Source organism: Perca flavescens, chromosome 7 (assembly GCF_004354835.1).
Source record: "Perca flavescens isolate YP-PL-M2 chromosome 7, PFLA_1.0, whole genome shotgun sequence".
NCBI lineage: Eukaryota > Metazoa > Chordata > Actinopteri > Perciformes > Percidae > Perca > Perca flavescens.
Genome location: NC_041337.1, coordinates 13,101,023 through 13,127,493, shown reverse-complemented (window position 1 = coordinate 13,127,493; position 26,471 = coordinate 13,101,023). Strand labels below are relative to the sequence as shown.

Genomic DNA, 26,471 nt, shown 5'->3' with positions numbered 1-26,471 from the left:
GCTTCAACTGTTTTGTCTCTCACAGGAATATGCACAACAACTTGCGCATCACTCGCATCCTAAAGAGCCTCGGAGAGCTGGGCTTTGAGCACTACCAGGCCCCACTTGTGCGCTTCTTTCTGGAAGAGACTCTAGTCAAGAAGACCCTTAGCAGTGTTAAACGCAGCGTTCTTGACTACTTCCTGTTTGCTGTCCTGGACAAGCAGAAACGTCAGGAGCTTGTGCGCTTTGCCTACCTTCACTTTGAGCCAAAGGATAAGTTTGTGTGGTGTCCCAGAAAGATTCAGAAACAACTCAGGAAGGCAGAGAAAAGATCAGATTCTGTTGGGAATGGAGATGGAAAAGATGAATCGTATTCACGGAGTAAAAGCAAAGATGGAGAAGCAGTTGTGCCACAGAGAGATGATGGACTGGATAATGTTGCAAAGGCTCAGAAAGGAACTGATAAAATGGCAAGTAAAGACAAAAACAAACTCTCTGAGCCATCGCCAGGGACAAAACCAGAAGCAGAGACTGTAGGAAATGGAAACGCAGAGGCTGAGTTTAATAATACAATTTTGGGGAATAGAAAGGACTCTACAGATGGTGTTGATGAAATGGATCAGTCGCCCAGTCCTGACTCTGTGATGGCAAAAGCCGCGTCCTGTGCTGACAGCGAGGGTACGTGTACCAACGACTCAAAGGAGACCACCCAGGAACCAGACAACCGTATGCAAACAGAGGAGGCCATAGACACTGAAAAACCACCGAAGAAGAAAAGAGAAGATGACAAGGTGCTGCCAAGCAACGGCTCTGCTGGGGACTTCGCCAGTGGGCAGATGGAGGAGAGAGCTGGTGCTAATAAAGCCACTGGTCAAACAAGCCCATCAGCGCAAACCCCCGCTAAGACTTCAAAACATTCACCCTCTCTTTCTTCTGGAAGAGGGGAAAAAATCCCAAGGACTGATTTCAATCAAGTGCCAGATAAAAAGAAAGAGGAAGAAACATTGCATGCAAATGGGTCGGCAACAAATGGGTCAGCGACGAGCACCGACAAAGTTGTGGACGAACAGACAAATGGGAAGGAGCCGCAGGATATTGACATGGAATCAAACCCCGCAAGCTCAGACCAAAATGTGGGGGGTTCATGAATAAACTGGATGATGGGAGAAAATACATTAATTTGAGCTTAAATGAAATGTAATATAGGGACAGAGTATGACCTAACACTACTTCCTGGGCCTTATTTCTACCTTCTTTGATGTTTAGATATTGTTTCTTTTTCCCCTTGAAAGGAGTATATGATTTCATTAACTTGCTAAATGTGGGACTGGATGTGACTCAGTTGCCACATGGCCATAGGAAAATATTAAAGGAAAAGGCTGGTGATATTCTATATTTTTGTTATTGTCAACAAGTCCCAAGGAAACGTCAAAACCAACAACACACCACAGACAGTAAACATGCTAGCATTATTAGCTTGCTAGTGGTAGCGCCAGCCCGGCTTCGCCCTTGGCATGCTAGACGTAACCGTCCATCGAGAGTCTCCCCAAAACCAACACTGTTAGTTCAATACTTTCTGACTTCCTTTCCCTGTCTGTGACTCTTACCTCCAAGCACATTGGTTCTTATTGAAGTCATGAATCCTTAAAAATCGATTTTTTGTAATTTATTATTTTTTATTTAAAGGCTAAATAATTTCACGGCAGGTGACTAGTTTTTATTAAATGTTACTCAAACGGGAGTAAATAGCTTTTTTGTTGGACTATTTTCAGCTGGGGTTTTGGGAGTATTTACGGCAGCTGGACGGTGTATGTGAGATTGACTGAAAAATGAACTACAGTGTCGGTGATTATTCTAATGAAGGAATATGCCATCCAGTGCATCACTGTGGCTCATTAATGTGTTTTAATAGTTTTTGGACAATAGGACAATGTGGTACGGAGGAATACGCTACTGTATATGAGGCTTTGAATATACGTTATATACAATATACAATTATTGTGAGTGGGATAGATTCATGGTTTGTTTTGGTCTTCTTTGTCGGATTTGTCAATAAGAAAAATATAGAATATTACCAGACTTATCCTTTTTAAGTAGTAATGACTTAGGCTGATATTTAATATCTCTACAGAATACATAAAGCACTATTATTAAAGTATATAAATGAAATGGTTTCAGCATTTGTAACACCTTAATACTTTCACAATTGAAAAGTTGTTTTGCACTGAATAATTATTGATTGGAAGAGCTTTTTTTTCCTCTTTGGGCTGTTTTTGTGTGAGTAAAAATAATCTGTACTGGTTAATGTTTCTGCTGGACCCCGCTGTTCGAATAGATTTAAGACTGAATGTCACTTAAGTTATATTTCTGTTGCACAATCTGTATGTTTTCATGCATATTTGGGAAACAGACCTTTTGAACAACTGAAAGCCTTGCCAAAAATGTGATAAGACTGGTTGATTGTACAATATGTATGTCTTCTCTGCAGAACTGATAAAGCTTTGGCTATAATTTAAAAAGACCACTGTATGTTAATTTGACATGATTGAAGTCCATGAAAATTTACAAACCAGGGTTAGTATATTGATGCATATTTTCTATATTGCACTTCATTTTCACTTTTCATTATTGAAGTTTTGATATTAGTTACATAATGAAAGGTAATAACTTTACAAAAGTGCTGAATTGTTTATATATGACTCCCCAAACTAAATCCCTGACTGTTGACAAAGCAGAATAAAGTTATACTATTTTTGAAGCTTTTATGAAATGAATCTGTGTTAAGCCAAAATCTGAGTCCCGTTATAATTTATTAAAGTGAAATTCTCAGGATAACACTGTGGTAGATGTCAGTTTATGCTCCTATTCCTGAGACTGTTTTCCCAGTGCAGCAGACATTTAGTCAGAAATATCTGTTTTTCTTCCAGCAAACAGACCGAGCCTCAGTGACGTTACATGACTCACAACAAGGAAGAAGAAAGATGTTGAATTTAGAGATATTGATGCAACACAATTTGTTCAGGCCTCAGGATCAGTGTGGAGTCGAGGGGGTGAGTAGGGACAGTTGAAAAGATGTACTGCTAGGGGTTTGAGCTTGCAGTTTGTTGCATTGTTCATGCCAGCCTCTATCTATTGCTCTATCCATTCCGTATTTGGAATATCATAAAGAAACGTTTACAACTTTCTGTTGACCTATTTTAGAGTTAGATTAAGAGTAGTGCTCAGAATATGTGTCCTTTATGACACAGGAAGGAGATTTCTGCTTTTTGAGTCACTTCAAAGTATGATGATGTGCTATGTCTGGGGTAGAGTTGAAGCTATTAGTTGATAGAAAATGAATGGGCCACTATTTTGTTTTTTAAGCACAAACATTCACTAAATAGTGGGGATTTGCTGGTTATTTTGCCTTATGTGACAGTAAACTGACTCTTTGGGTTTTGGACTGTTTATCAGACATCACCTTGGGCTTTAGGAAATTGTGATTGTGAGAAATTGTGATTTTTCAGTATTTTCTGACATTTAATAGACCAAACTGTCCATTAATGAGGGAAATAATCTACAGGGGGTGTCTAACGAAGACTTGATGAGTTGCATTATGGGAAATGAATGATCCACTACTTTTCGAGCTTGACAGATCCAGCTCAGGATGTCTTGGCCTCCATTACTTCAATTTACAGTCTCTTGAGAGTCCCTAAACTTCATGGAAGTGTAGGCCTAATAGCCTACTAAATAGTCGAAGTGTCCTTTAAGTCATCGCACCTCTACACAGTAGTAACTGAAACATTATTTTTATTTACCTTGCAGACATTATGGATTTGTGTTTTTAGGTCACTTTCTAATTGGTCAAAGCACGAACCCCCGCTCCGCATATGTTTAACGTTTTTAGCTCAGCCCACTTTCTTGGTGTCCGAAACTGTTTTGCTCTGCTTGCTTGCTGCCTCCCTCACTCCTCGTCACCCCCCCTCACCCCTGAGTGCAGTGCGCCACAGTGAGTTCAGCCCCATTCGGCTGGAGGCTCGGGTTTATCTGGAACCTGAGGAGGCCACTCAGGAGCTGTGCGCCGTGTGGTAAAGGAAGGCTGCGTTGCGGACGCTGGGGGGGAGTGAGAGAGGACCGGGAACCGGGGATTTGACCTTTTCTGCAAAAACTCTGGTTTGTGAGGGCGAGCGAAGGAGCCATGGCGGTGTTCTCTGTGCTTTGGGTGCTCTTACTGTGCCAGCTTTTGACATCATCCTCAGCCCAGGTAAGAGTGATTAAGTGCTGCATCCATCCTTTCATTTAGCCGTCTGCATCGTATCTTAATGCGATGTGGTTTTTCCTGGTTTTCATGTGTTAACATAGCTATTGCGAAAAGTCAATGTAACCTGCGGGTCCACCTATTGATAATAAAAGATATGTCTTGTGTTGATAGTGATGATGACAGTCGCTCTATTTTACAGCTGATTTAGCCCTGACCTGCGTGCTCTCCACCCTAAAACTCTACTTTCAAGTGCTCTTTGTTCTTCTCGTACAGTTATCAGCGACTGAATGTTTGTGGTATTGTGTCTTTCTGGTTCTGTAGGCCTTTTTTACTCTCCCATATCAGCCTAATCGTGTGCAGGTGGATGTGGCTTTCGCACTGTTTGGTTAAATTGGAGTTATGTTATCCCCTGAACCTGTGGAATGCACGGATTGGAGAGCAGCGGCACAGCGCACAATGCCACTTCTGTTCACTCAGGCTCCCCGGAGCAGTAACTCATTTTGAAAGTCGTCAGTGAAATAAGTTTATTTTGTTTAGATGAACTTGAATGAATGGATGAATTACTGATTTATTTGTTTACATAGAAATCTAGTTTAACCTTCCTCTTCTGCGTAAAGTAAGAATTAAAACGTCTTTACGCACCATGATGCACTATAGTTGCATCTTGGTTTTCATTAGGTTGCAGTTGAATTGAATTTATGTAGTTAATATCTTTAGAATTATTGATTTCGTTAATTTTGTCCTGAGTAAAATTTTACTGATATTGAATACTGTTGAGGGAAAAATATACCAAACATTTGTCACCACTTTCTATTTTAGTCACTTCATGTCAAACCACAACCTACTCATGTATACAGTATGTGTGGTGTTAAAGGAACAGAGTATGCATTGATTTTGATATATTTGTGTTGCAGAGGCCAGGCCCCAGAGGAGCTTCTGGGCCACCAGGACCCTTAGGCGCACCGGGAAAGGATGGCACTGATGTGAGTTGACCAGACTCCAACAGCTTCCTTTGATTTTAAAACTAATGTGCCTTATAATTTTGGTCTATTCAAGATTTAACTAACTCCAGTTAGTAGATAATAAAATAAAACAATAAAAATAATAAAAGATCTTAGCGCCTCATTTGATTGGGGGTTTTCTTTCTGTGAGTAATTAACTGATTTATTTTCCTCATCTTTTAAGAAAAATGGGGTGTCAAGTTATGGATAAAGATTTCCAAAAATTTGAATAATTAGTGCCACAGTGGACAGCTCAGTGACTTCACCTCTTTTTCATGTTTTATTTCAAAAATTTAAATTCCTACTCAGTTGCCTTTGGTAGAAAGGGTTTTCTTTGTGCATAAATGTTTCTAGATGTTAGTTTTTAATCACACTGACTCCTCCCAAAGCCCCTCCTACGAGTATGAAATCATTATGGTGGATGTCAGGTAGGCAGGGTTTAAACATGTGTCTACTAGATAGAGTTCTGTGGGTAAAAAAATATATATAACTGTTAATATATAATTATAATTATCCTTTCCTATTAACCCTTCCAAGCTTAGATTATATTCAAACTGTGAATAGCTCAGCTTCTTTTTTGGTCATAAAAACCTCATACAGTGTAATGTCAGTCAGCCTAATATATGTGGATTTCCATTATTGTATCTCATCAATAAATGTGGACAATACAAGAACAATCTAATGAAATTTAAGCGGACACACTCCTTACCCTTTAAGGGGTTTTGCTGGTGTGTAGGATATGATGTTGTGGTATACAAGTATGAGGTAAAAATGATGTGATGAGACTTTAATTTGTGCAAATTAAAAAAGGAAATTTGATTACAGGGAAGCCAATTAAAAAGAAAAAACTTTGGCAACAACGTTAAACCCCTTGTATATCCTTTATATTTAGGTCTCTGATTTTTAAAATAACTCTTATGTTAAATAAAAAAAAAACATTGTTGTCAAGCCATGTCAGGAAACCATTAGTTGTGATTATTTTTGGGACTCCAGTAAAGTTTAGGCACACAGAGGGCCCATTCATACATTCCCCAACCCTGTGAGACCATCTAGAGTTTCACCTCACACCTCCTCCCTGCACCTTCAGCCCCCCTGTACAAACCAAGCTGAAACTTTTATCATGTAACCAGTCAGCTTCAGGTCAGTTTAGTAGTGTTTGTTCTTTCCCCAGTCTCTGCAAAAGCTACACAGCATGTCCCATGTACTGAAGCAGATCAGAGACTCACTGCTTTAGCCACTTCAATATTTCTGTTGTTGGTATTACACTAAGTTATTGAAGGATTTGAATTAAGATCTCTGTCTCTATAATCAAACACTGTAGTCTCTGAAAGCGGAAATGTTTTGTCTGGCTATATTACTTACGTTTTCTTTCTCATTAACAGGGCAAACCTGGACCTGCTGGGCTGCCAGGGAAATCCGTAAGTTTTACAACCCGTCTGGTCAGTTTTACTTAGGTACTGTATGAAACTTATTGAGGTGGATATGAATATTTCACTTTGTAAAAAAGCAAGGCCCTCCACAGTGTTATGTTTTCTTTGAGCCCTCCTCTTGACTTAGAAAAACAGCTGCAACACCCTTCCCACAACGTGTCAAAATAGTATACCAGGTACAACCGTGTATCCCAATTTAAACCTTAAAATACTACTGGAAGGTTACACGTTAATAAAATCCTGATACAGAAACAGAACTGTTGTCTTCTCAAAGTAGTCTTTTTGATGCAAGTATTTCTTTAACTATATTTCAAAGAAAGCCTGAAATAAAATGTAAACTTAGGATGAGAAAAAAAGACCCTCCACTGCTCTTCCAAAAAATGACCCAAAATTCCAATTTGTCTTAAAGGGCTTTACATCTGTACAGCATGATACCCTCTATCCTTAAACCCTTGATTTAGATAAGGAAAAACATTTTTTTTTCCTTTCATGTGGCTGATGAAATTAGAATGGATATTAGAATTGTTTTCTTGGGTAGATAAATGATTTATTGTGCACTACTTCATAAATCTCTGTCTGTGTAGGGTCCCAAAGGGAAACCAGGGATACCAGGGACAACAGGAAAACCAGGCCTGCCAGGACTTCCAGGAGTGGACGTAAGAGACTATTCTCATACAAACATCAACACACAATCTTTTGTCTATGTCAAAGGATGTCAGGAAAAAATGCCTAGACCGAGTGTAGTATATGAAAGTGAAATGATTATTGATTGATGTTTAAAATAACAGCAGAGCACGAGCCAATGACGTATAACAGAATCATATGCTTCCTCTTCAGGGTTTGACAGGTCCTGATGGTCCTGCTGGGAAAGATGGACCCCCAGGGGAAGCAGTAAGTGTATCTTAGTCTTTTGATCTTTCTGGGATGCTTATGTTAGGCTTAAAGATGCACCCAATTTAATTAATGAGCTTATCTACTACAAACTACCCCCTTAGTAAGACACATATGTATGCAGAAACACTGCATGTTGATTGGCTGCTGTTATATAAAGATATTTAGGGGGGTCTAACAGGGACAAGGCCCGTGTCAGCATGGATTTGTCTAGCCGGCTCACCCTCTTGGTGGGAATATTTTTAATGAGGGATCAGAATCGGATTTATTTCTTGCTGCTTCCCTAATCCGGCCTGGAATGCACACAGTTTCCCACCAACCTGTGAGACTGTAGGGTATGATGATCTGTTGCCCCGACACTGAGGGAAACAGGTATTATCCTCTGAGAGACACAAGAGAAGACAGAATCACAACACATACATCTGCACTGCTACATCTTATGATTTCACTGGAAGACACATTAAATGTAAGATATGAAAGAATAAAGATTGAGGGACCTCTGCTGTAAGGCTGCAAATTCACCGTCAAGACAGATAACAACCCCCCAGCAATTGAACTAATTAGCCAACCTAATGAGGAAGCTTTCCGTCAACCAGTGTCCCTAATTACTTAGATTACTACACTGTCATGGCTGGTTCATAGTGCTGAAGAGTCGTGCAAAGACAGAGATTGAGATGGAGAATAAGCTGGTGTGCACCACTAATCTGCTAACAGTAATGATGACTGTTCCATTTTCTCAACACAATACAGATTTAGTATTGTATTTACAAGTTGATTTTCTTTAAGCTACCTCCCATTTGTTTGTTTATGATTTGTGTACCAGTATACTTTGTTGTCTAGTTTGCACACAGGAATTGAGGAATGCAGTGAATAAGTAACATCACTGCGTTAGGCCTGTTTTTTGTCCTCTCAGGCAACACAAATACAGCTGTGAGGGAGGTAAACAAAGAGTTATAGGAGGAGAAAGGATCATGGGGGTTAGAAAGAAGAAGGTGGGGCGCCACAGGTTACTGACAGGAATAATACTGTAGATGCAACATGTAAACAAACTGAAGTCAGTGGACTAAAGATGAGAAGTATCTCAGATCAAAAATACTTGTTATTGTTTCCTACAGGGCTAACAATACTAAGTAAATGAATTGTTATGGGATTTTACAACCAAACTACATATGCAATCAAAGTCATTGATTTTGAGAGGAAATAAATAGAAATGATTATTTTAATTGATCGCAATAATCACCAAGATGCAGACATTTTCTCCTGTCAGTAGCCAAGAAGTATTTGTGATCTACTAACTCATGACATACAGCAGAAAAGGTCTTATCCAAATGACTACATATCAGCTTCCTTTTCTTTTGAGTAATTGTTTTTGAATAATTGATTTGCCAATAACATATTTGATACCAAGTCTATTTTCAACACTGATTGCCATACAATGAGAATTGTTTTAACCTATTAAGTATTTATAGAATATAAGATAAAGTAATATATAGCAACAAAACTCCTTTTTCCTTATTGTTGTCTAGCTAGAATGTGACTAGCAATGGTGTCAAGCACAACACACATTAATACACAAAGCCTTATAGTAACCACCCTTACAATAACTAAAATGAGCTGTTGAATGGCAGCCCCCATTCATAGGCTAAAACCATGCAGAACAAACAAACTTTCTCAGACAAATTTGAATCTGTTAATCTAGTTTGAATTGTACACAGTAAACAATTGCTCCATGTACTATAATAAAAAAGGAACAAATATGGTTATTAATGTGCATATGTTATTTAACAAGCCCAAATTTAGCTAACTATAAGGCAAAACCACACATTGATAAGCATAGTGTTCAAACGGTACATACGTAAAACTCAAAGTTTCTTTTGTTTGATTATGTCGGAGAGACTGATTGTGGTATTTTGCCTTGCTCTCTACAGGGTGACCCTGGACCTTCTGGGCCACCTGGACCTCCTGTAAGTACGCCCACATACTATGCAACACCTAAGAAATATCACAGAGGTACACAACAGTTGGTTCTTCCAGTCCTCAGACGGGTCTCCGTTATTACATTGATCATATTTGCCTGAAACACTTTGCATTCCTTGATGCTTTACCATATATACCACCTTATCCCTACACCAATCAGAGCAAAATCAGTTACTCCTTTTCAGACTGCACTGGATCATTTTAAGTTTAGAGAATCAAGTTCTGTAATTGTGCATGTGTGGAATCAGATCTGTTAACACAGCTCTAATCAGACTAGGTAGCCCCCAGCTGACATAAAGGTAACTTTTGAAAGTGACCGTGTCACATATTGTCACATTAACATTCAAGATTATAGTTTGCTCTGATTAAACTTGACTGCAAAATTGCATATTCACCTCACAGCAACAACCTGGTACAAACTTTCAAAGCAGATTTAATGCAGTTATACATCACGTGGTGGATATTGATGTGAGCAAATCGAATCCTTCCCTTGGTGTTTGTGACTTAATTTGCCTTCCTGTGTCTTCCGTAGGGCAGAGGGAGACCAGGAGCTGCAGTGAGTACACAGCACTGTCTTTTTATAGCATTCTTATGTGCAGACAGGAGATTGTGATGTATTTGTATCATCCTTACATATATCACTATAACTTGTTTATCATCCTGAGACAGCATGTTTGTACAAATCAGACAATGTTGTAGCCTTGATTGTGCGCTAGATCTACACATGTACTCAGATGTCTTGCACACACCCAGTGTCTTTTGTTTCCAGGGACTACCTGGAACCAATGGGTTGCCAGGCGGAGTCGGACCCCAGGGTCCAGCGGTAAGTATCTGATCTCTCCAATTAGACTTCCTGTCATCCTCATGAAGCCACATCCTCTGATTTAATGAGATAGTCAAATAATTCCAGTTATCTATTACATCTTTGATTTAATACCCAATTGGCCACAGAAAATGTATTAGGTGAATAGGGAATGTGAGCAAAATCCATACACAAGCCTCTGCAGCAGAAACCGTAAATCTGATACTGATTGAGAGCCAGCTGGTTTTTTAACTCACCGCTCTGCATGAATCAACCAGCACAACATTGCCCTAAATGTCTATACAACATAGCAGGACCAGTAAGATAAGAATAACCACTGGAGAGGAATTGACTGGCCCAGTGTCTACTGGGTCACACTTTATTTGGATTATCCAATGCTCAGGCTCAGTTTCTGTGTAATTAAAAGCTTACTCAGTTTCACAAGACCCTAAACTATTATTAGCAGCAGTGTGAAGGTATTTTTTTGTCTGGGTCAGAATTCATCTTATGGTTGGGGTTCACATTAAAAATACAGTTTGGGTCAGTATTAGCGAAAAAAAGATGCATATTCTGAACTTGACATGATGTCAATTAGATTATTATGGTCTGATCAGGGAGTATAAAGTTGACTGGACCATAGAGCTTCTAGCTGGTGTGCACATTAAACACAAGGATCCAAGAGCATTGAACTATTCATTGAGTAAGGGGAATGGATGAATAGATTGATGGATGAATGATTTTCAAAACAAATCCATATATTGCCATGCATACCATAACTAAGAATAAACAATAAGTACATATATTGCATTATTAATGCATAGACTTTTTAAAGAAGAAACCCTTTAAGACTTCACTAGGATGCTACTTAGAGCAAACATAAGTACATACAGGGTAACAGAATATACAACCACTTTTTCCTCCAAATGTAAAGGATGCGTAGCATGTAGACATAACTTATCAAGTCATCTCAAACAAAATGGCAGAATCATTTCAAACAAACTTACTGGCATTGCAGCATGGTCTCAGACAAAGGATTGGAACAGAACACACCCAGCCCTTATATAACCTCGCCTTCTCTAAACTCCTCCCCTGCGCATTGGCAGGTGAATCCCTCTACCCACTCCTGGTCTCACAGAATTAACATTCAAGCTTAAGATTTTTGAACAATTAGGATTGTTGTCAGGGTTACCATAGTATAGAGACCTTTAGCTCTACCTTTAGTTGAGTTGTAGTAGTAAGTAGTAAAGTAGTAAAAGATCCCCTCCACATGTTTCAAGATGATACAAATACTAATACTAAAATAATTTGTGACTGATATGATTTTCCAGAAAGAAAGTTTATTACCTTGTTAAAAATTCTTAGAATTACATCTACTCCATCTCCCTTGTTGAGGAATATCTCCTACTTCACTGGAAAGTCCATTCTCTGTGTATGTGTGCTGGAGATTTCCAGTTTCCACATCACACTTTGCTACCTGTAAATTGCATGTTGGACCACGATTGACTGCCAAACTAGTTGAGCGCAGAGGTGAGGTAAGGTGAGTGCAGAGAAAATGTCCCCCCTTCAACAGATGAATTTGAAAACCGTTGTCCAGTGTCGAACTCTACGCAAACACCATTCTGCACAATAAATGGTCCAACATCCAAGTTAAGTGACAGTTAGCAAAACTGTCAGTTTTTCTGAGTGGAGGGGGACTTTAGGTGTTACTCTTCCCTAAGGGACGACCACAACTGGTTGTGATAACTGTGACCAGATGACTTCACTTAGCTGAGATGTTGCAGACTGACTCTACGTTCGATTAAAATCAGGAAAAACTCTCTTCACTGATTTTAAACCAAGGTGCTGAATATGCTACTAATCTTGGTGCTATCTATCCATTTCTCAGGGTTTGGAGGGTCTTCCAGGACTTCCTGGACCTTCTGGCCCTGATGGACCACCAGTAAGTGCAGTTATTATTATTATTATTATCATTTGATAACTGGTGCTGCCGGTACAATATAGTCAAAGAATGTATTCTTCCACCACCCAGTGGATTCACAGATCTCTCTTAATGTGTGTTGTCATTCCTCCTTCTGTCAGGGACTTCCCGGTACTCTTCATGATCTTAGCGGTGACCTTCTGGTAAGTTTTCAATCGTGCACCTGTGAGAGCAGCGTAATGACAGTAACCTGAACATGCGTCCCCTGCATACAGTGAGTTTAGAGTCCTTAGTGTGTCGTCTCTGTCCTCTTCAGTGTCCCGCCATCTGCCCCCCTGGTCCCTCTGGTGCTTCTGGGATGCCAGGATTCAAGGTAAATATAGCTTGTCATGGTTCTTGTTAGATTTGTTCTGCTCAATAGATCCGTGGGATTATGCACAACTCATGTCACCCTGCAACCTCACAATACGTTTCCTCATGCACACTCATCGTGTCGAAATTCAAGTCTGTGTATTTCTCCTCATGTAGGGTCACACAGGCCATAAAGGAGACAAGGGAGAGCTTGGCAAAAATGGAGAGAAGGTGAGTTTATGATGTGACAGATATTTTGACCACTGTCCGTGATATAATGTGGCTAATGGGGTTAAATAATAATGTTATCAGCCTAGTATGTGCAAAATATTGATTTTACTGTTTTATTACTTCATGTAATTTGGTGTTTTGTTGCCATCCTAAGTGACCTGTTCTTTTTCTAGGGTGACAGTGGTCTACCTGGCCCACCAGGTATTCCTGGGACTGTGGGTCTGCAGGTGAGTTACATAAACATGAATCTTTAGTCCGTTAACATATTTAGTACAGCTTATCCAGGCAATTTAAAAAAAACAAAAAACATCATGAGTGTTTTTTCTTATGTTTTAAAGTGCCTTCACGATGTTCTTATGCTGTGTTTCAGGGCCCGCGTGGTCTCAGAGGTTTACAAGGCCCAATGGGAGCTGTAGGAGACAGAGTAAGCAACTTTAAGAAAATGACCACTACTTCCTTGTTCAGCTTCTTATCACTCACAATGCAGACAGAATTTGTGTACTTACAATATGTTTCCTTTAACCTTCCTTTGTCTCTAGGGCCTGCCTGGTTTCAGAGGCAAACCTGGCATCGCCGGCATCATTGGAAAGACAGTGAGTCTCTCCTTGTTTGTAACACACTTGAAATAAAAACAGTGTTTGGTAGTAGTTTACAGCCAGAATAGACGGCTGGTCCCATCAATGAATAGCTGTGTGTGTTTCATCTGATGTCTCCAGGGTGACGCCGGAGAAAAGGGACCACAGGGTTTCAGAGGACCAAAAGGAGAAATTGTAAGTAAACGACTTTAATTTGTGACTATTAATTTCACAAATAAGGATGTATAAATGACACTCTAATGTGTCTTTCAACAGGGTAAAATTGGTCCCAAAGGAGGTCCTGGAGGAGCCGGACCCAAAGGGGAGCCTGTGAGTGCATATCTGATTACAAATTATACATTTTGAATATACATCACCTCTTAGAACCATGAGGATTATATGTGATGTCTTCTACAGGGTATTCCTGGCAGAGATGGCAAAGATGGTACACCAGGGTTAGATGGCGAGAAGGTAAGTCACACCTTTTCTTTCTGCAAGCTTTGGGCTTGAATTAGTTGTGAGTCCACATACAGTGATTGTGTGAGTAAAGCTGATGTCACAGTCACTGTGGTGTCTGTGTTGATAGGGTGATGCTGGACGCCATGGGGTAGTTGGAGAGAAAGGACCAAATGGACTTCCTGTGAGTATTTTGAAACAGATTTGGGCGTTTCCTGTCTTATTGACAATGAAGGATGTTATTTAAATCTAGTCTAAATACCAGTTTGATTGTAACACCCACCTTCTTTTCTGTTCCAGGGTCTACAAGGAAAGGCTGGTGCAAAGGGGTCCAAAGGAGGAGTTGTGAGTATTACATGTAAATAGAAACACACTTTAACCTTAAAACTGAGATCAGGACCGTGGAGGACAACTTTTATTTTCTCCCTTTCTTTTACACCAGGGTGATCCCGGGAAGGAGGGTGAGACAGGACCTTCTGGAGAGCCAGGTATTCCTGTATGTATCTGATGGGCTTTTTTTGGGAGGGGAGGGTAACAGCCTCACTGACATGTCACTTAGCCCCACAATGTTGCGTCTGGACTCTAAACTTTCCTGACTTGTCCACACCATCTTTCGTCTCCTCCCTCAGGGTGACATCGGCATCCCAGGAGAGAGGGGGATAGCAGGACCCAGAGGAGTGGCAGTAAGTGAATGCTTACACTAGAAACTAAGGCTATGTCAAGCGGTTGTCAAATTGCTAGAAAAGCTTCAGAAGCATATATTACAAGGCATTTAATAAAAAAATCTTTGCCCCATTTAGAAGCCAAATTATTAGACTCTCTGCTGCACAGAGGGTCTGTAAATTTAACCAATTTACACAATTTAGACTCAGTTTCCAACACTTTAAAGTGCACTGTTCTAACAACTAGTGTGGATATCTGAATGCACCATGACTGAAAAAAGAAATGCAATGAATGTAAATCACCCATCTTAAAAGACCACAATGCATAGCAGCATGCAGCATAAGATAAAACTGGAATAGCAGAATAATAAACTACTGCCCTTCGAAGTTAATGATATTCTAAAGTACTGCGGCTGATTCAGTAGCCTGCTAAGGTGGAGTTAGTAATGAAGGGCCAGTGATGAGAGCCAGGTATTCATAAAGGAGGAATTCATAAACAGAGAGGTCTTTGTTTTTCACATCAGAACCTGCAGCCAAGAAAAAAAGAGATAGAACAGCATGGGAGTTACACACTTCTCTCGCACAATGCCCTGCATAATGAATCATACTTATTTTTTATGTTCTGCATCTCTGAATTTCCGTTACTATCCAGTTTGTTTTACTACTGTGAGCTCTTCCTATAAGATTACATGACAATGTCTGTTTCCAACAGGGAGGTATTGGACCAGTGGGCAACCCTGGGCCTCAGGGAGTGAAAGGCTTCCAGGTCAGTTGCATTACATCGCCAACCATTATCGTTTTTGTTTTTCATTTTTTGGTTAACTCACTGTGTGTGTGTGTGTGTGTGTGTGTGTGTACACAGGGGGTAAATGGAGCCTTGGGGGATCCAGGTCTTCCAGGTCCAACAGGAATCCGTGGAGAGTTTGGTGAAAGGGTGAGTTTGACGTGTGTGACAATATGTCCCAGGATTTAACGTCACCCACTGTAATCCATCATACAGTATAGGGCTCTAACTTTCTTATAATAATAACAAATATATTCTCCCCATTATAATCGATTCATCTACCAGTTAGTTTCTCAATTAATCGATTAGTCATTTGGCCCATGAAATGTCAGAAAATAGCAAAGCCTTTACTCTTTCATAGAAGACTAAGAAAAAAGAGGCTGGAACCCGAGAATTTGGGCATTTGTTTTTACAAAAATGACTCAAAACGATGATTAAAAAGATGCCGAATAGTACATTTTCTGTCAATTGACTAATCAATGAATTGAATCAATCCAGCTCTACTACACTATGTAAAACAACAAGAACAGGTAAAGCTCCCAAAACACAAAAAAATCTTCATTAAGGGTCACTCTTTCAAATTCAAACATGAGACGTTATCAAATGTCTCCGCGCACCAGCATTTCTACACACAAACAGAGACATGTAACTATCCAGGTACTGTATGTCAAAAAGCAGGTCGTCCCACCTCAGTCTCAGTGGTATGAACTCAAACTGCAGCCGAGAGAGAGCTCAAACACAAAAAGGCCTCCTGTTCAGAACAATGGCGGCCTTTATATCGCTCCTGGTTCCCCTCAACCAGCCCACCTCACTTCCCTTCATCCCCCTACTTTCTGCCACAGCTGCCCTTCCACAAATATCTCTACATGGCTCTCATTTATTCTCTTTCTCTCTTTCTCTCTCTCTGTTTCCAACCCTATAGGGTCCAGTTGGAGCATCTGGAGCTAAAGGAGACATGGTAAATATTTAAATCAAAGTTCAAGCTGGTCAACAGATCATACAGTATGATTTCCACTGAATGCCCTGTGATAATCCTCAACCAGCTTTTTTAAGTTTGTAATAGACGGGAATAAAAAAAAAAAAAGAATCTCAATTATGATGCTGAAACTCTTTAATTAAGAGATCAATGAATTTTCTTAGCCAGGTACTAACGAAGAGAAAAGGCATACAAACAAAAACTGGAGTTGTGAGATCGAATGAAATAATTCAGATATTCTGTTGTCTCTATAGGGTGTGGCAGGAAGTGATGGTTTACCAGGAGAGAATGGCGAACCTGTGAGTATTTTCTTACATTGCGCTGTCCGATCAGAATCCAAACACACGCAGTATTAGTGATCTCGAGACCCATTACTTCAGTCAGCAGTGATTAGTTTTACAATTGGTTCAGATGGAGAGAACACATTACACCTATTTTAAAGTCTTAACATTAGTATCTTGTCGGTTTTTGAATCAATACATTACAATACAGTTGCTATCTTTAAACGTAAAGTGTACAATCTATCAGTTTAGCCTGATGGCTTTTAATTAGAATGTTTTATGGCCATTATTTAAATTAATTTATTGTGTTGTGTCTTTGGATTGCTCTTAACTGTATACAAGGTGCTATACAAATAAAGTATACTGTGTGTGCTGTCTAACATTTCGTAATGTCACGTCATTTCACTTATGTCAAACTAAACACACAGTATGTCCTGATTTTCAGGGTCCTTTTGGCCCAGTTGGACAAAAAGGAGAGGTGAGTTACATCAATGTTTTCATTTACTGTTACTTATGTGTCCTCTGACACTTCTGCAGTTTCATAACTCCACTTAGACCTGCTCCCTCCAAACCAGTTCTCTAGACACAGTAGATGTCCTTCTATTAGCACAAAAATAGTTGGATCAGATGTTGTGTGTGGGTGTAATTAGCAGCACAAGTTTGTGTCAGCTCCCTCATTAAACCTAAAAAATGGAGTCTAGCTCTGAGCTGTTGCCCACTCGTCAAAATAATTGCACGTGATTCTGCTTCACATTCCAGGTTTAATAGGATTAATTAGAGATGGGTATTGCTGCTTTAGCTTTATTGGCCTGTTCGCTGCTACCGCCACAAGGGAGAGATGAGTCCCATTAAGCTGCAGCAAAATTTATGTAATTAGAGACACGGTACTGATGAGCCTCACTCTCGTAGTTCCATTTAATGTTTGCTGTGCTGGTTGGAGTAATTATCAAGCAACGAGACGCCATATGAATCCGCCACCGCATTGTCTCAACAGACCCAGTTTGCACCTTGGTTGGCGTTTAGTCAGCGATCAAATCAAAGGCTTATGGATGTTTTTAGCTCCAGTTTGGAAGAAATTGATTTCTTCATTTTTGCAAAAATGTAATGAGTTATTTAACGGTTAATTCTTGTTGATTATAGGCTGGAAAGTGGGGTGAACTGGGACCTAAAGGCGTGACAGGCCCACAAGGAGAGCTTGGGGCTAGAGGGCCTCCAGGAAAACAAGGAATTATGGGCTTCCAAGGGGAGCAGGGTCTGCCTGGAATTGCAGGAAAGACAGGTGTACCCGTGAGTGCTTTTATTTTTTAATCTGTAAAAAGCCTGTGATTGATTGATGCATATTAAATAGTTAAGTTGATGTTTTCTAATGAACTGCCTGAATGAGCCTACACTTTAAAAATGTCTCATCAATTTGTGTTTCAGGGTAAACTGGCGAGTGAGCAGCACATCAGAGAGCTGTGTGGCTCAATGATCGATGGTGTGACATCTTAACTAATTCATCTTTTTCCTATAATTCACCCTAGTGTTGAAGAAAAGGTAAGCTGGATAATTGACCCTCTGGTGTTTTCTATCACGCAGACCAGATTGCACAGCTGGCGGCTAACCTTCGAAGACCCCTGGCCCCTGGAATGGTGGGCCGCCCCGGCCCTGCAGGGCTTCCAGGAAAGCCTGGAGTTGTTGGCTCTATTGGGCATCCAGGTTCCCGTGGACCACCAGGGTACAGAGGCCTGCCAGGAGAACTCGGAGACCCAGGTTCCAGAGGTATGAAAATTCAAATCAGTATGGCCCTTTTATCTATTGGTAGGAGCACAACAATCACTTAATCAGCGCCTCTTCAGTTGTACAATGACTTGCTCGAACTGGGTGGGACCTCCGCCAAGGCCATGTCCTATCTCGAAATGTTAACAAAAGTGAAACATAATTAGTGTATCCACCCTGTGATTCGGATCTGCTCCTAGGCAGAGGTTATAATAATAATAATAATAACTAAATCAATGGTGTAAGGCCCTGTACTTAAAATCCTTCCTAAGTGAAAGTGCAGTATTAGCATTAGTTTTATTAGCAACATGTAAGTATCTAAAGTAAAAGTACTCGTTCTGCAAAAAATGTCACCTGTGACTGACGTATATATGACATTATTAGATTAATAGTGATACATCAGTGTAGTACATTGCTAGTCTAAAATGTTTTACAGTCAGTCAGGTAGTTCAGTCCACTGAGTCTCAACCTAGGGGCCGAGCCCCTCCAAAGGACCACAATATTAATCTGAGGGGTCGTGAGAAGTTGATAACTCTACCTGTTTGGGCCTTGAACAGTTATTTAAATGAAACCATCTGATGAGTTTAGAGGGGGAATCATCCTTTGGTGGAACTGCTAACTACTCATAGGCATCTTGAACAAGGGGCCCCAACTAGACACTATATATTTGTTACAAGTCAAAAGCCAATAGGTTTGGGAACCGCCAGTTTCATCTTAAACAGTGTTCTGTATTAAGTTTATCATTTTTGTTATGTCAAGTCTTAATCAAAAAGTAAGAACTATTTTTGTCAAACAAATGAAGTAAAAATAAAAAGTACATATCTCCTTCTGAAATGCAGTAAACGCATAGATGAAAGTACTTAAGTAAAGTCATAAAATACAGTACTTGAGTAAATGCATTTAGTTTATTTCCACCACTGATTAAAATGTTCTGCTTTCACAACAGGTGATGTTGGTGAGCAAGGTGATAAGGGATCTATTGGCAAAGCCATTGACGGGCCCACTGGAGACCAAGGATACCAAGGTGTGTGGTTTATACAGTACACGCTAATTAGAGCTTGAGCTGATTGGAGCTACAACGTTGTCACCATCAGATTTAAAGTTACTTTACTAAACATAAAGACCTCACTCATGGCAGACATTTTGACTTGTCAAACACAGATTGTACCTTATAAAAATAAGAATCGCTGCATTCCATTACGGTGTGCCAGTTCCAGGCCACACACACTTGAATGGTTTACTGGCACAAATGGAGGAGCCATCATTCATGTTATTAGTTGCACGTTTTCCTGCTATGACAAGTCAAAATGTGGCTATGTGAGAAAAGTCTATTGTGGTATAATTTGTACTTTTTCATTGACATCAAACAAGACACACAACAAGGTATAATATTTGATGCAAAACTGTAGGATATATTTTCTCATCTTAAAATACAAGTCTGTTACAAAACCGTTAAAAGAACTGCAGCACTTTGCCTTTGGCTCATTACCTGTACGCTGTCAACAGGTCTTCCAGGGGCACCTGGAATTGTTAAAGATGGCCGTGATGGATCTCCAGGAGATCCAGGTGAGCCTGGAGAGCCAGGCAGGGTAGGTAGGACTGGGCACCAGGGAACTCCTGGAATCTGTGATACGTCAGCCTGCCAGGGAGCATCGGTCACTGGAAAATCCTCCAACCCCAAAAACCATTAAACATGACTTCCTGTAACCTGAAGCCATCCACCCCAATGTGGAAGGGTGATAAGTGAGGGAAGGAAGGAATGAAAGAAGAAAGTGATCACAAAAAAAAATGTCCTCTTTATTTAAATACATGTATCACAAGATGGCAAGAGTAACATCAAACAGATGTGATATTTTGAGAGGAATAGAGGAACATCCCAGGAGTGACATGAATACCAGAGCAACTGAAGATGACGTTCAGAAAATAAAGTGGACAGAGGCACGGAAGAGTCCAAGAGAACAACTGCATTGCTCCAAATACTACAGTATAACAAGACTTGACTTGCAAACAACTGGAAAATGATTGAGGAGTCCTTTTGTGTATAAAACTTTGTACATGTTGTTTCCATGCCACCGTTACCTTGGTTAACATCCTTCTGACAGATGACACTAAAAACAACAGTGATTGACTGAAGTGAATGTGCATGTATCATGGCCCATTAACAGGTGTCACAGGTGTTACCTCAACATACAAGCTTACAGTGTAAAATATGGAAATAGGTGACAGAGTTAAAAAGCCTCTGTCAAGGAGCTGTGTATGTATTATAAAAGGAATAAAAAACACAAATACCCAGGTGCCCTAAAATGTGTAGATTAATGCAAAAACCTTTAACTTTTGATAGTGTTTTTTTTTTTTTTTTTTACAGCATCTTTGTTTGTTTTTTTAAATTGCATGTAAAGTTGATTCTCTGTATTTGAGAATCAAAAACAAAATGAAACTTGTGGATGCATAAATCAGACATTGTAAAATAAATTTCTAAATCTTAGAAGCAAAGTAATTTTTTTCTTCTTTTGTTTTTTAAAAATCTACAATGACCACATCCACTATGTACTACCAGTGCTTAAATACTATTTATTATTTGTGGGTGACTGTTGTATGTACAGTAAGATGCTACAGCGACATGTTGTAAGAAAGAACAAATAAAGCCACTTTTCAGTAAAACATTACTCTTCTCTACATATCAACACATCAAATGAACAGTCTGTATGTCAGAGTAATATGCTTGACACCATGAAAGTCAAGGTAGCAAGACTTATTTTTATGAAAAATTCAAGTATTTAAGTCCATTTACACTTACAGATATGATTAAAGAATAAATGTTTGTGGACAAGAAAACTGAACTGAACATACTGTATGAACATTTTTTTTCCGTTTAAAAACGTGAAAATAAACAAAATTTGAATTAAGCATATAAAAGCTGCACATATTAAAATTAGCTAAATGTATGATCGCTGAAGAGTTGAAATCTTATCATTATGGCACTATCTCAGCTGTTTTCAAAGGGAAACAGTGCCATCTGTGTAGGACTATAACATTTTTTACCCATTTTTACAAATGTTAGCTCTCCGGGGGGGGAATAATATATCAGCGTTAGAATAAATGGCATGGCGCTTCCAACACTAGCCTGATGCTGTATGGTTTTGAGATGCAGCTGGAGAAAACTGCAAATTTTTTTGCATCACATGGCCTGTGACTAGAATCCTTCCACTTTCTAAATCTGTAGTCAGAAGCAGAGTTCCTCTTGAAAGGGCACTTTTTGTCATTTAAAAAGTTACAACAAATTGACCTGACCCATAGCCAGACCTCAGGGGACAACCCAAGCTTGAATTTTAAATTAAAATGTACTTAAATATCTGGCTGATGTATTGGATGAAGTAGTAATAGGGTCATTGCTCTACCCCAAGAGGAATGCTCAGTGTCTCGTCCATCTCCCGTTGGATTGGGTCCTGGCATGAAGAAGGGCTGGATTTTAGAAAGTGTCCTTTCCCATCAGTGAATGCCTTCTGAAACTCCTGTAAAGGGGGAGAATAGCAAATGATTGTGGACAACAATATAGTACCAATATTATATTATTTTAATTATGTGCCCATCTAGACTGCCCCTCTCTTTTACTCCAGGTGGTGGTGGTGGTGTTGCACACAGTCAGCATAATGTGGTGGATTGTTTGAATTTGCTACCATGTATATTTTAGTATGCCTATGATTTACATAGGCATACTAAAATATAAAATCAGTTTCCTGCATGAAAAAAAAACTGGATAATACATCACAGTAAAATATAAAGTTTATATGATTGTATACTGTAAAAATAAGAACTTGATTTGAACTCTCTAAAAAACTGAAGCCATATGAAGTCAGCTGCATTACTTATTACTCAGGCAGCAGGAGGCAATGTAATTCAGCTCTTATCTTACAGCCCCAGGTTTCAAGTCTCAAATAACTCAGTTGCAGGATGATCAAGCCAAACTGCTTTACAATAATCAATGTTTTAACTCAACACAAACGTACCTCTCTGAAGGTGTCTCCATACGTTTTATTGATGTATCTGAGGAAGGCAGTGGTCCACTGCAGGGTGGTGACTTTGTCTGTATCCGACTCACAGAATGGCACTAGCATGTTCAGCTCATCACAGTACAAACGAATCCTCTTCCTGTGAAGAAGCAAAGACAATACAAATGTTTATAGTCTATAGTATAGTTTAGTGTCTCTCAAACTTTACTGACCCTGCAACCCCGTTCTTTAGATCCTGAAGTCTCAGTGGCTTACAGAAGACATCATGACATCTATCTGGGGCTGCAATAAATTATTACTCTCATCATCAATTAATCTGCAGGAGTAGTTCTTTGAATAATTAATTAATCGTTTGGTCTAAGAAACATCAGAAAACTGCACAACACAGTATCCTAGAGCAGTGGTTCCCAACCTGCGGTCCGGGCACCCCCAGGGGGGGCGGCAAAGATCACAGGGGGGGCGCAAGTCTTTATCTGGTTTGAGGTTGAGGAAAAAAATATATATATATATTTGCACATGTTAAACAAATTATGATAATACACTACAATATATAATGTATACAAAAGTATTTTGTTGTATCCTCGTTTTTCCTGCCGCCACGGCATCACTATTTTATAAATGAAACATGGAGGAGAATCTTAACCATGCTGATAACTGCTCTGTATCAAAAAAGAAAGTAAGGCTCTATCTGGAGAGTTACCTCAACTTCGGTTTCGGGGGGGCTCAGCTTTTCTTAGACATGAGTAGGGGGGGCGCCAAGGAAAAAAGGTTGGGAACCACTGTCCTAGAGCACAAGGTAATGTCATCAAATGTCTCCAATACCCCAAAATATTCAATTTACTATAATGTAATGTCACAATTGAGAACCTGAAGCCAGCAAATGTTTGGCATGTGTGCTTAAAGCTATAGTGCGTAGTTTCTCCCCCCATGAGGAATTTTAAGTAATGGCAACAATTCTGTCGTTGCATCCACATGACACAAGCCTTCTTTGACCCCGCACCACCCCCACCCCTCCTACACACAGTTGCTACTTAGCTAAGGAGGACAAGGAGGATTAAAAATAACATGGTGGAGTCTTCAGAAGAGGGAATTATCTTCCATCGAGTTTCTGCGCGCAAAAGTTGCCAGACGACACCAATTCCTGAACATAGCCATACTGAGAAATACAGAGTTTTGTGGAAGTGATTTGGCAATGGCTTGAATGTAATGGACGTTCATTAATAAAAAAAAGTAACACACCAAAGCTTTAAAAATGACTTAAGAAATTAATTGATTATCAAAGTAGTTGCTGACTAATTTTCTTTTGATCAACTAAACGATGAATCAACTAATTATTGCAGCTCTATACCTATCTTACCCTATTTCATTCATTTTCACAATATTTGCATAATATCTGTGTATTAAGCAACTACACATTACAGACACATTAGGTCACAACCCCAAAGATGATACATTCTGTTTAAAGAAGTACAGATGGGCTTTTCTTTTGTGTTTTATAGCCACAGTATAGAGAGACAGGCAGCATGGGCAGAGAGAGGGGGGTTTATTATGTGGGGAACAGTGACCAGTGAGTGAATGAGGGGTCATTTTGGACACAGTCTGTAGTGTCTGTCAGGCACACACACTTTAAAATGTTTATCTAACATTATATCACATCCCAATATAATATATTTGACTGTGACTATGGCCCAGAATGAAAACATCAAGTTGTGATTAAAGTACATTAATATTTATAGAGTATTTCAGAACACCACGTAGCAAATTGTGGAGGGTGTAGAGACAACTTCAGCTGTTGGTAATGACTGCTCACCTGCGTTCCCTCTCCTTACAGTTGTGTCTCTCCCTGCGCTGGATAAGTGACATATGAGATCGAACTCTTTTCCTGGTGCTGCTCCCTGATTCTCCAGCAGAGTCTGGGGCAGCCAAAGCAGCCTTGATGGATTGAGAGCTGTGGGTGCTACCATGCTTTCTGAAGGCAGCAACTGTCACTGCATCATCTATGAAAAACACAAGTGTATAAGTTAGACACAAACTTGTGTCTAAGTGTAATAATACCGGCAACAACAACAACAACACTTTTTTTGAAATAAGATTAGGTTTGGGGTACTGATTATTACTTTCTATGTTCATCAACTGCTGCTCCTCTGTTGAGTTGCTGTCACTTGTATAGTGAGCTTTAACATCCCTCTCTGGGCAGAAATTAAATGAAAAACTCTTGGGGATGATTAATCCCTGGTGTTTGTTAGGTTCAACCATGTGAGGAATATGGCCAATCACCTGAGGTTAAAACAGGAAGAAAAAAAAAGGATGGAACAATTAATTCTGCCTGTGCAATCTATAAAACTGGAGGAAAGTGCATTCTGATATTTTTTTTCATCATACTTGTTCACACATGTTGGTGACTGGGTTAAATACACCCCCTACAAACGGACTGGGAACCTCAAACGAGTTTGCTCTGTCAGCTTTCATCCACTTATGCATCTGAGGGTGTATAACTGCCTCTTGAGCCTCTGCAGACTGCTGCAGTATCGTCAAAAAACTGAAACACAACAGAGATTTTGCACATTCCATAAAAATGAGCATTATGGGGATATTTACAAACAAATAGCAATGCACTATATCAGTGACATACTTGCTGAGAACTGCAGACTGAATATCTTGCTGTCTTGGGGTGTCAGCAGACATGGAGTTAAACCTTTTCTCCAAGCAAACTCTAGCAGCCGATCGCTTCTGTGAAGATGTGCTGCCGTTGGTGTGTGGTTCAGTTGGGCTGTTTTCACCTCTGATTCTGGCTAGCACAAAACCCGGGACCTCTCCATAAGAAGCTGGAGTCTTTTCTCCTGGCATCACCAGACAGTGATCATCAGTTGAAGTTGATAGGTCAATAGCTTGAGTGGTCGTGAAGGGTGAAACCACTGTGGATCCAGTGGTGTCTTTAACCATCACTGTAGCAGGGTGAGATCTGGCATCTGGTAGATCTGGAGGGGCAATGTGTGCCTCCATATGTGCCTGGATAAGGTGCTGAAGGTGTGTATATTCAAACTCTGACATCTCCATTAGACCCAGCTCAGGTACCAACATCTGTCCATGATCATGTGTCAAACACCCACCTTGGCTCAAAATCACCCCAACTGGATCACAGTGTTCTTTGGACGAAGGTGATATAAGGGTTTTACAAGATAAAAATGATGCCATTCTCCACTCTAGAGATGTGATGGAGATCAGGCAAAATATTACTTGTCTTATATTTACACCAGATCAGACTAACGTTATAGCTAACGTTAGCCAGCTAGCTAGTTAGCTAACTAACTACAGTAACGTTACGTTAACCGACTTCTAACTGTGGTGTGCCCTGGAAGCTGACTTGTCCAAACTATTAACGTTGACGTTAATAAAATGAACTAACGTGTTGTATTTGTAATTAGCCTAAACAAACTAACATGGTAGCTAAATACTGACATTAAACAACTTATTCACAATTCCAAGCTGTCAGTCGTGGACAAATGGTCCGTAGGTAATTAATACAAAAGCTAGCTCGTGACTTTACGTTAAAGTTAGCGAACGAGGAACTTTTAAGCTAACGTTAGTACATTTGAAAAGACGTTGGCATACGCTAACGTTAACATCTAGCTAGCTAGGTAAATAAATACAAACATTTTCAATAGTCAATTAATAAATCGTCGTGTTTATACGGGTTGGACTCTAAACAAGCTGCAGCTCTCTCTGTGGGCCTGCTCTTGAGTCTTCAACTTACTTTAATGTCAACGCCTCGACCAATGGCCGCGGGTAGTAATTTACGTTGGTGTCCACCTCTCGGACGTAGTTACGCTTTTGGACTGTCAACTTGATAACGTTAGCCTTTTGGTATTTTCAGTTACATTAGATGCTACTACTTTACTACATTTTTCTCCTTAAAATAGTATGCAGAATTGTAAATTACACTATCCAATATTATATAATGTAGCATAGTTTTGCGCAGCTATACTACACAATAACGCTTTAGTATAATAACCTACTTAGCATTAAACTCACTTTTTTTCCTGACCTGTTGTATATTCTCTTTTATTTGCTTTGTAACGTTATGTTTAGCTATGCTTATGTAAATCACTTTGAATTGTCTTTGTGTCTGACTTGTGATAACCAGAA

At 39.7% G+C, this 26,471-nt stretch overlaps 4 protein-coding genes across 9 annotated transcripts in view; 2 read left to right on the top strand and 2 right to left on the bottom strand.

Annotated features, from left to right (window-relative positions):
- The window catches only part of ogfr (opioid growth factor receptor), a 6,348-nt gene extending 3,667 nt beyond the window's left edge, over window positions 1-2,681 (top strand). The window contains exon 7 of the mRNA XM_028581795.1: window positions 26-2,681. Coding sequence (XP_028437596.1) covers window positions 26-1,130 — 1,105 coding nt within the window. The 3' untranslated portion in view covers window positions 1,131-2,681. The remainder of the gene's footprint in view (window positions 1-25) is intronic.
- kcnk15 (potassium channel, subfamily K, member 15) overlaps window positions 1-11,354 on the bottom strand; it is a 25,919-nt gene extending 14,565 nt beyond the window's left edge. The window contains exons 1-2 of one of the 3 annotated variants that reach the window (XM_028581799.1): window positions 11,328-11,345; window positions 7,865-7,926 (exon numbers count right to left, since the gene is read on the bottom strand). The gene's annotated coding sequence lies outside the window, so the exon portion shown is untranslated. Of the gene's footprint in view, window positions 1-7,864; window positions 7,927-9,977; window positions 10,401-11,327 lie in introns of those variants that run through there. The other 2 variants (XR_003692901.1, XM_028581800.1) reach the window with 2 other exon arrangements.
- col9a3 (collagen, type IX, alpha 3) lies at window positions 2,690-20,994 on the top strand. Of its 2 annotated transcripts, XM_028581792.1 has the most exons (32): window positions 2,690-4,225; window positions 5,137-5,205; window positions 6,606-6,641; window positions 7,238-7,309; window positions 7,491-7,544; window positions 9,473-9,508; window positions 10,054-10,077; window positions 10,291-10,344; window positions 12,209-12,262; window positions 12,403-12,444; window positions 12,558-12,614; window positions 12,770-12,823; window positions 12,997-13,050; window positions 13,194-13,247; window positions 13,363-13,416; window positions 13,540-13,593; window positions 13,675-13,728; window positions 13,816-13,869; window positions 13,985-14,038; window positions 14,155-14,199; window positions 14,297-14,350; window positions 14,484-14,537; window positions 15,229-15,282; window positions 15,379-15,450; window positions 16,223-16,258; window positions 16,531-16,575; window positions 17,003-17,035; window positions 17,698-17,844; window positions 17,980-18,034; window positions 18,136-18,318; window positions 19,262-19,339; window positions 19,822-20,994. In XM_028581792.1, exons 1-32 carry the CDS (start codon window positions 4,160-4,162, stop codon window positions 20,004-20,006), a joined length of 2,037 nt encoding a protein of 678 aa, XP_028437593.1. In that variant the 5' UTR covers window positions 2,690-4,159; the 3' UTR covers window positions 20,007-20,994. The 2 variants fall into 2 exon arrangements, with proteins under 2 accessions (XP_028437593.1, XP_028437594.1); XM_028581793.1 differs by lacking the exons at window positions 2,690-4,225; window positions 5,137-5,205; window positions 6,606-6,641 and having other exon boundaries at window positions 7,244-7,309; window positions 10,059-10,077.
- LOC114558071 (transcription factor-like 5 protein) lies at window positions 20,092-26,471 on the bottom strand. 3 transcript variants are annotated; one of them, XM_028581798.1, is made up of 8 exons: window positions 26,080-26,471; window positions 25,436-25,528; window positions 24,958-25,346; window positions 24,708-24,864; window positions 24,443-24,602; window positions 24,136-24,322; window positions 22,323-22,464; window positions 20,092-21,827 (listed from the first exon to the last, which is right to left on the bottom strand). In XM_028581798.1, exons 3-8 carry the CDS (start codon window positions 25,326-25,328, stop codon window positions 21,702-21,704), a joined length of 1,143 nt encoding a protein of 380 aa, XP_028437599.1. In that variant the 5' UTR covers window positions 25,329-25,346; window positions 25,436-25,528; window positions 26,080-26,471; the 3' UTR covers window positions 20,092-21,701. The 3 variants fall into 3 exon arrangements, with proteins under 3 accessions (XP_028437599.1, XP_028437597.1, XP_028437598.1); XM_028581796.1 differs by having other exon boundaries at window positions 24,958-25,528; window positions 26,080-26,470; XM_028581797.1 differs by having other exon boundaries at window positions 24,958-26,470.

Bases quoted from the DNA above. Each gene is read 5' to 3' on its own strand.
- LOC114558071 (XM_028581797.1), bottom strand. From the start codon at position 25,520: ATGGCATCATTTTTATCTTGTAAAACCCTTATATCACCTTCGTCCAAA. The intron at 24,603-24,707 runs GTATGATGAAAA...TTTTAACCTCAG, and splicing joins TCACCAACATGTGTGAACAA to GTGATTGGCCATATTCCTCA. The intron at 22,465-24,135 runs GTGAGCAGTCAT...GCTTCTTCACAG, and splicing joins TGTAAGGAGAGGGAACGCAG to GAAGAGGATTCGTTTGTACT.
- col9a3 (XM_028581792.1), top strand. From the start codon at position 4,160: ATGGCGGTGTTCTCTGTGCTTTGGGTGCTCTTACTGTGCCAGCTTTTG. The intron at 10,345-12,208 runs GTAAGTATCTGA...TCCATTTCTCAG, and splicing joins TCGGACCCCAGGGTCCAGCG to GGTTTGGAGGGTCTTCCAGG. The intron at 18,035-18,135 runs GTGTGACATCTT...TCTATCACGCAG, and splicing joins GTGTGGCTCAATGATCGATG to ACCAGATTGCACAGCTGGCG.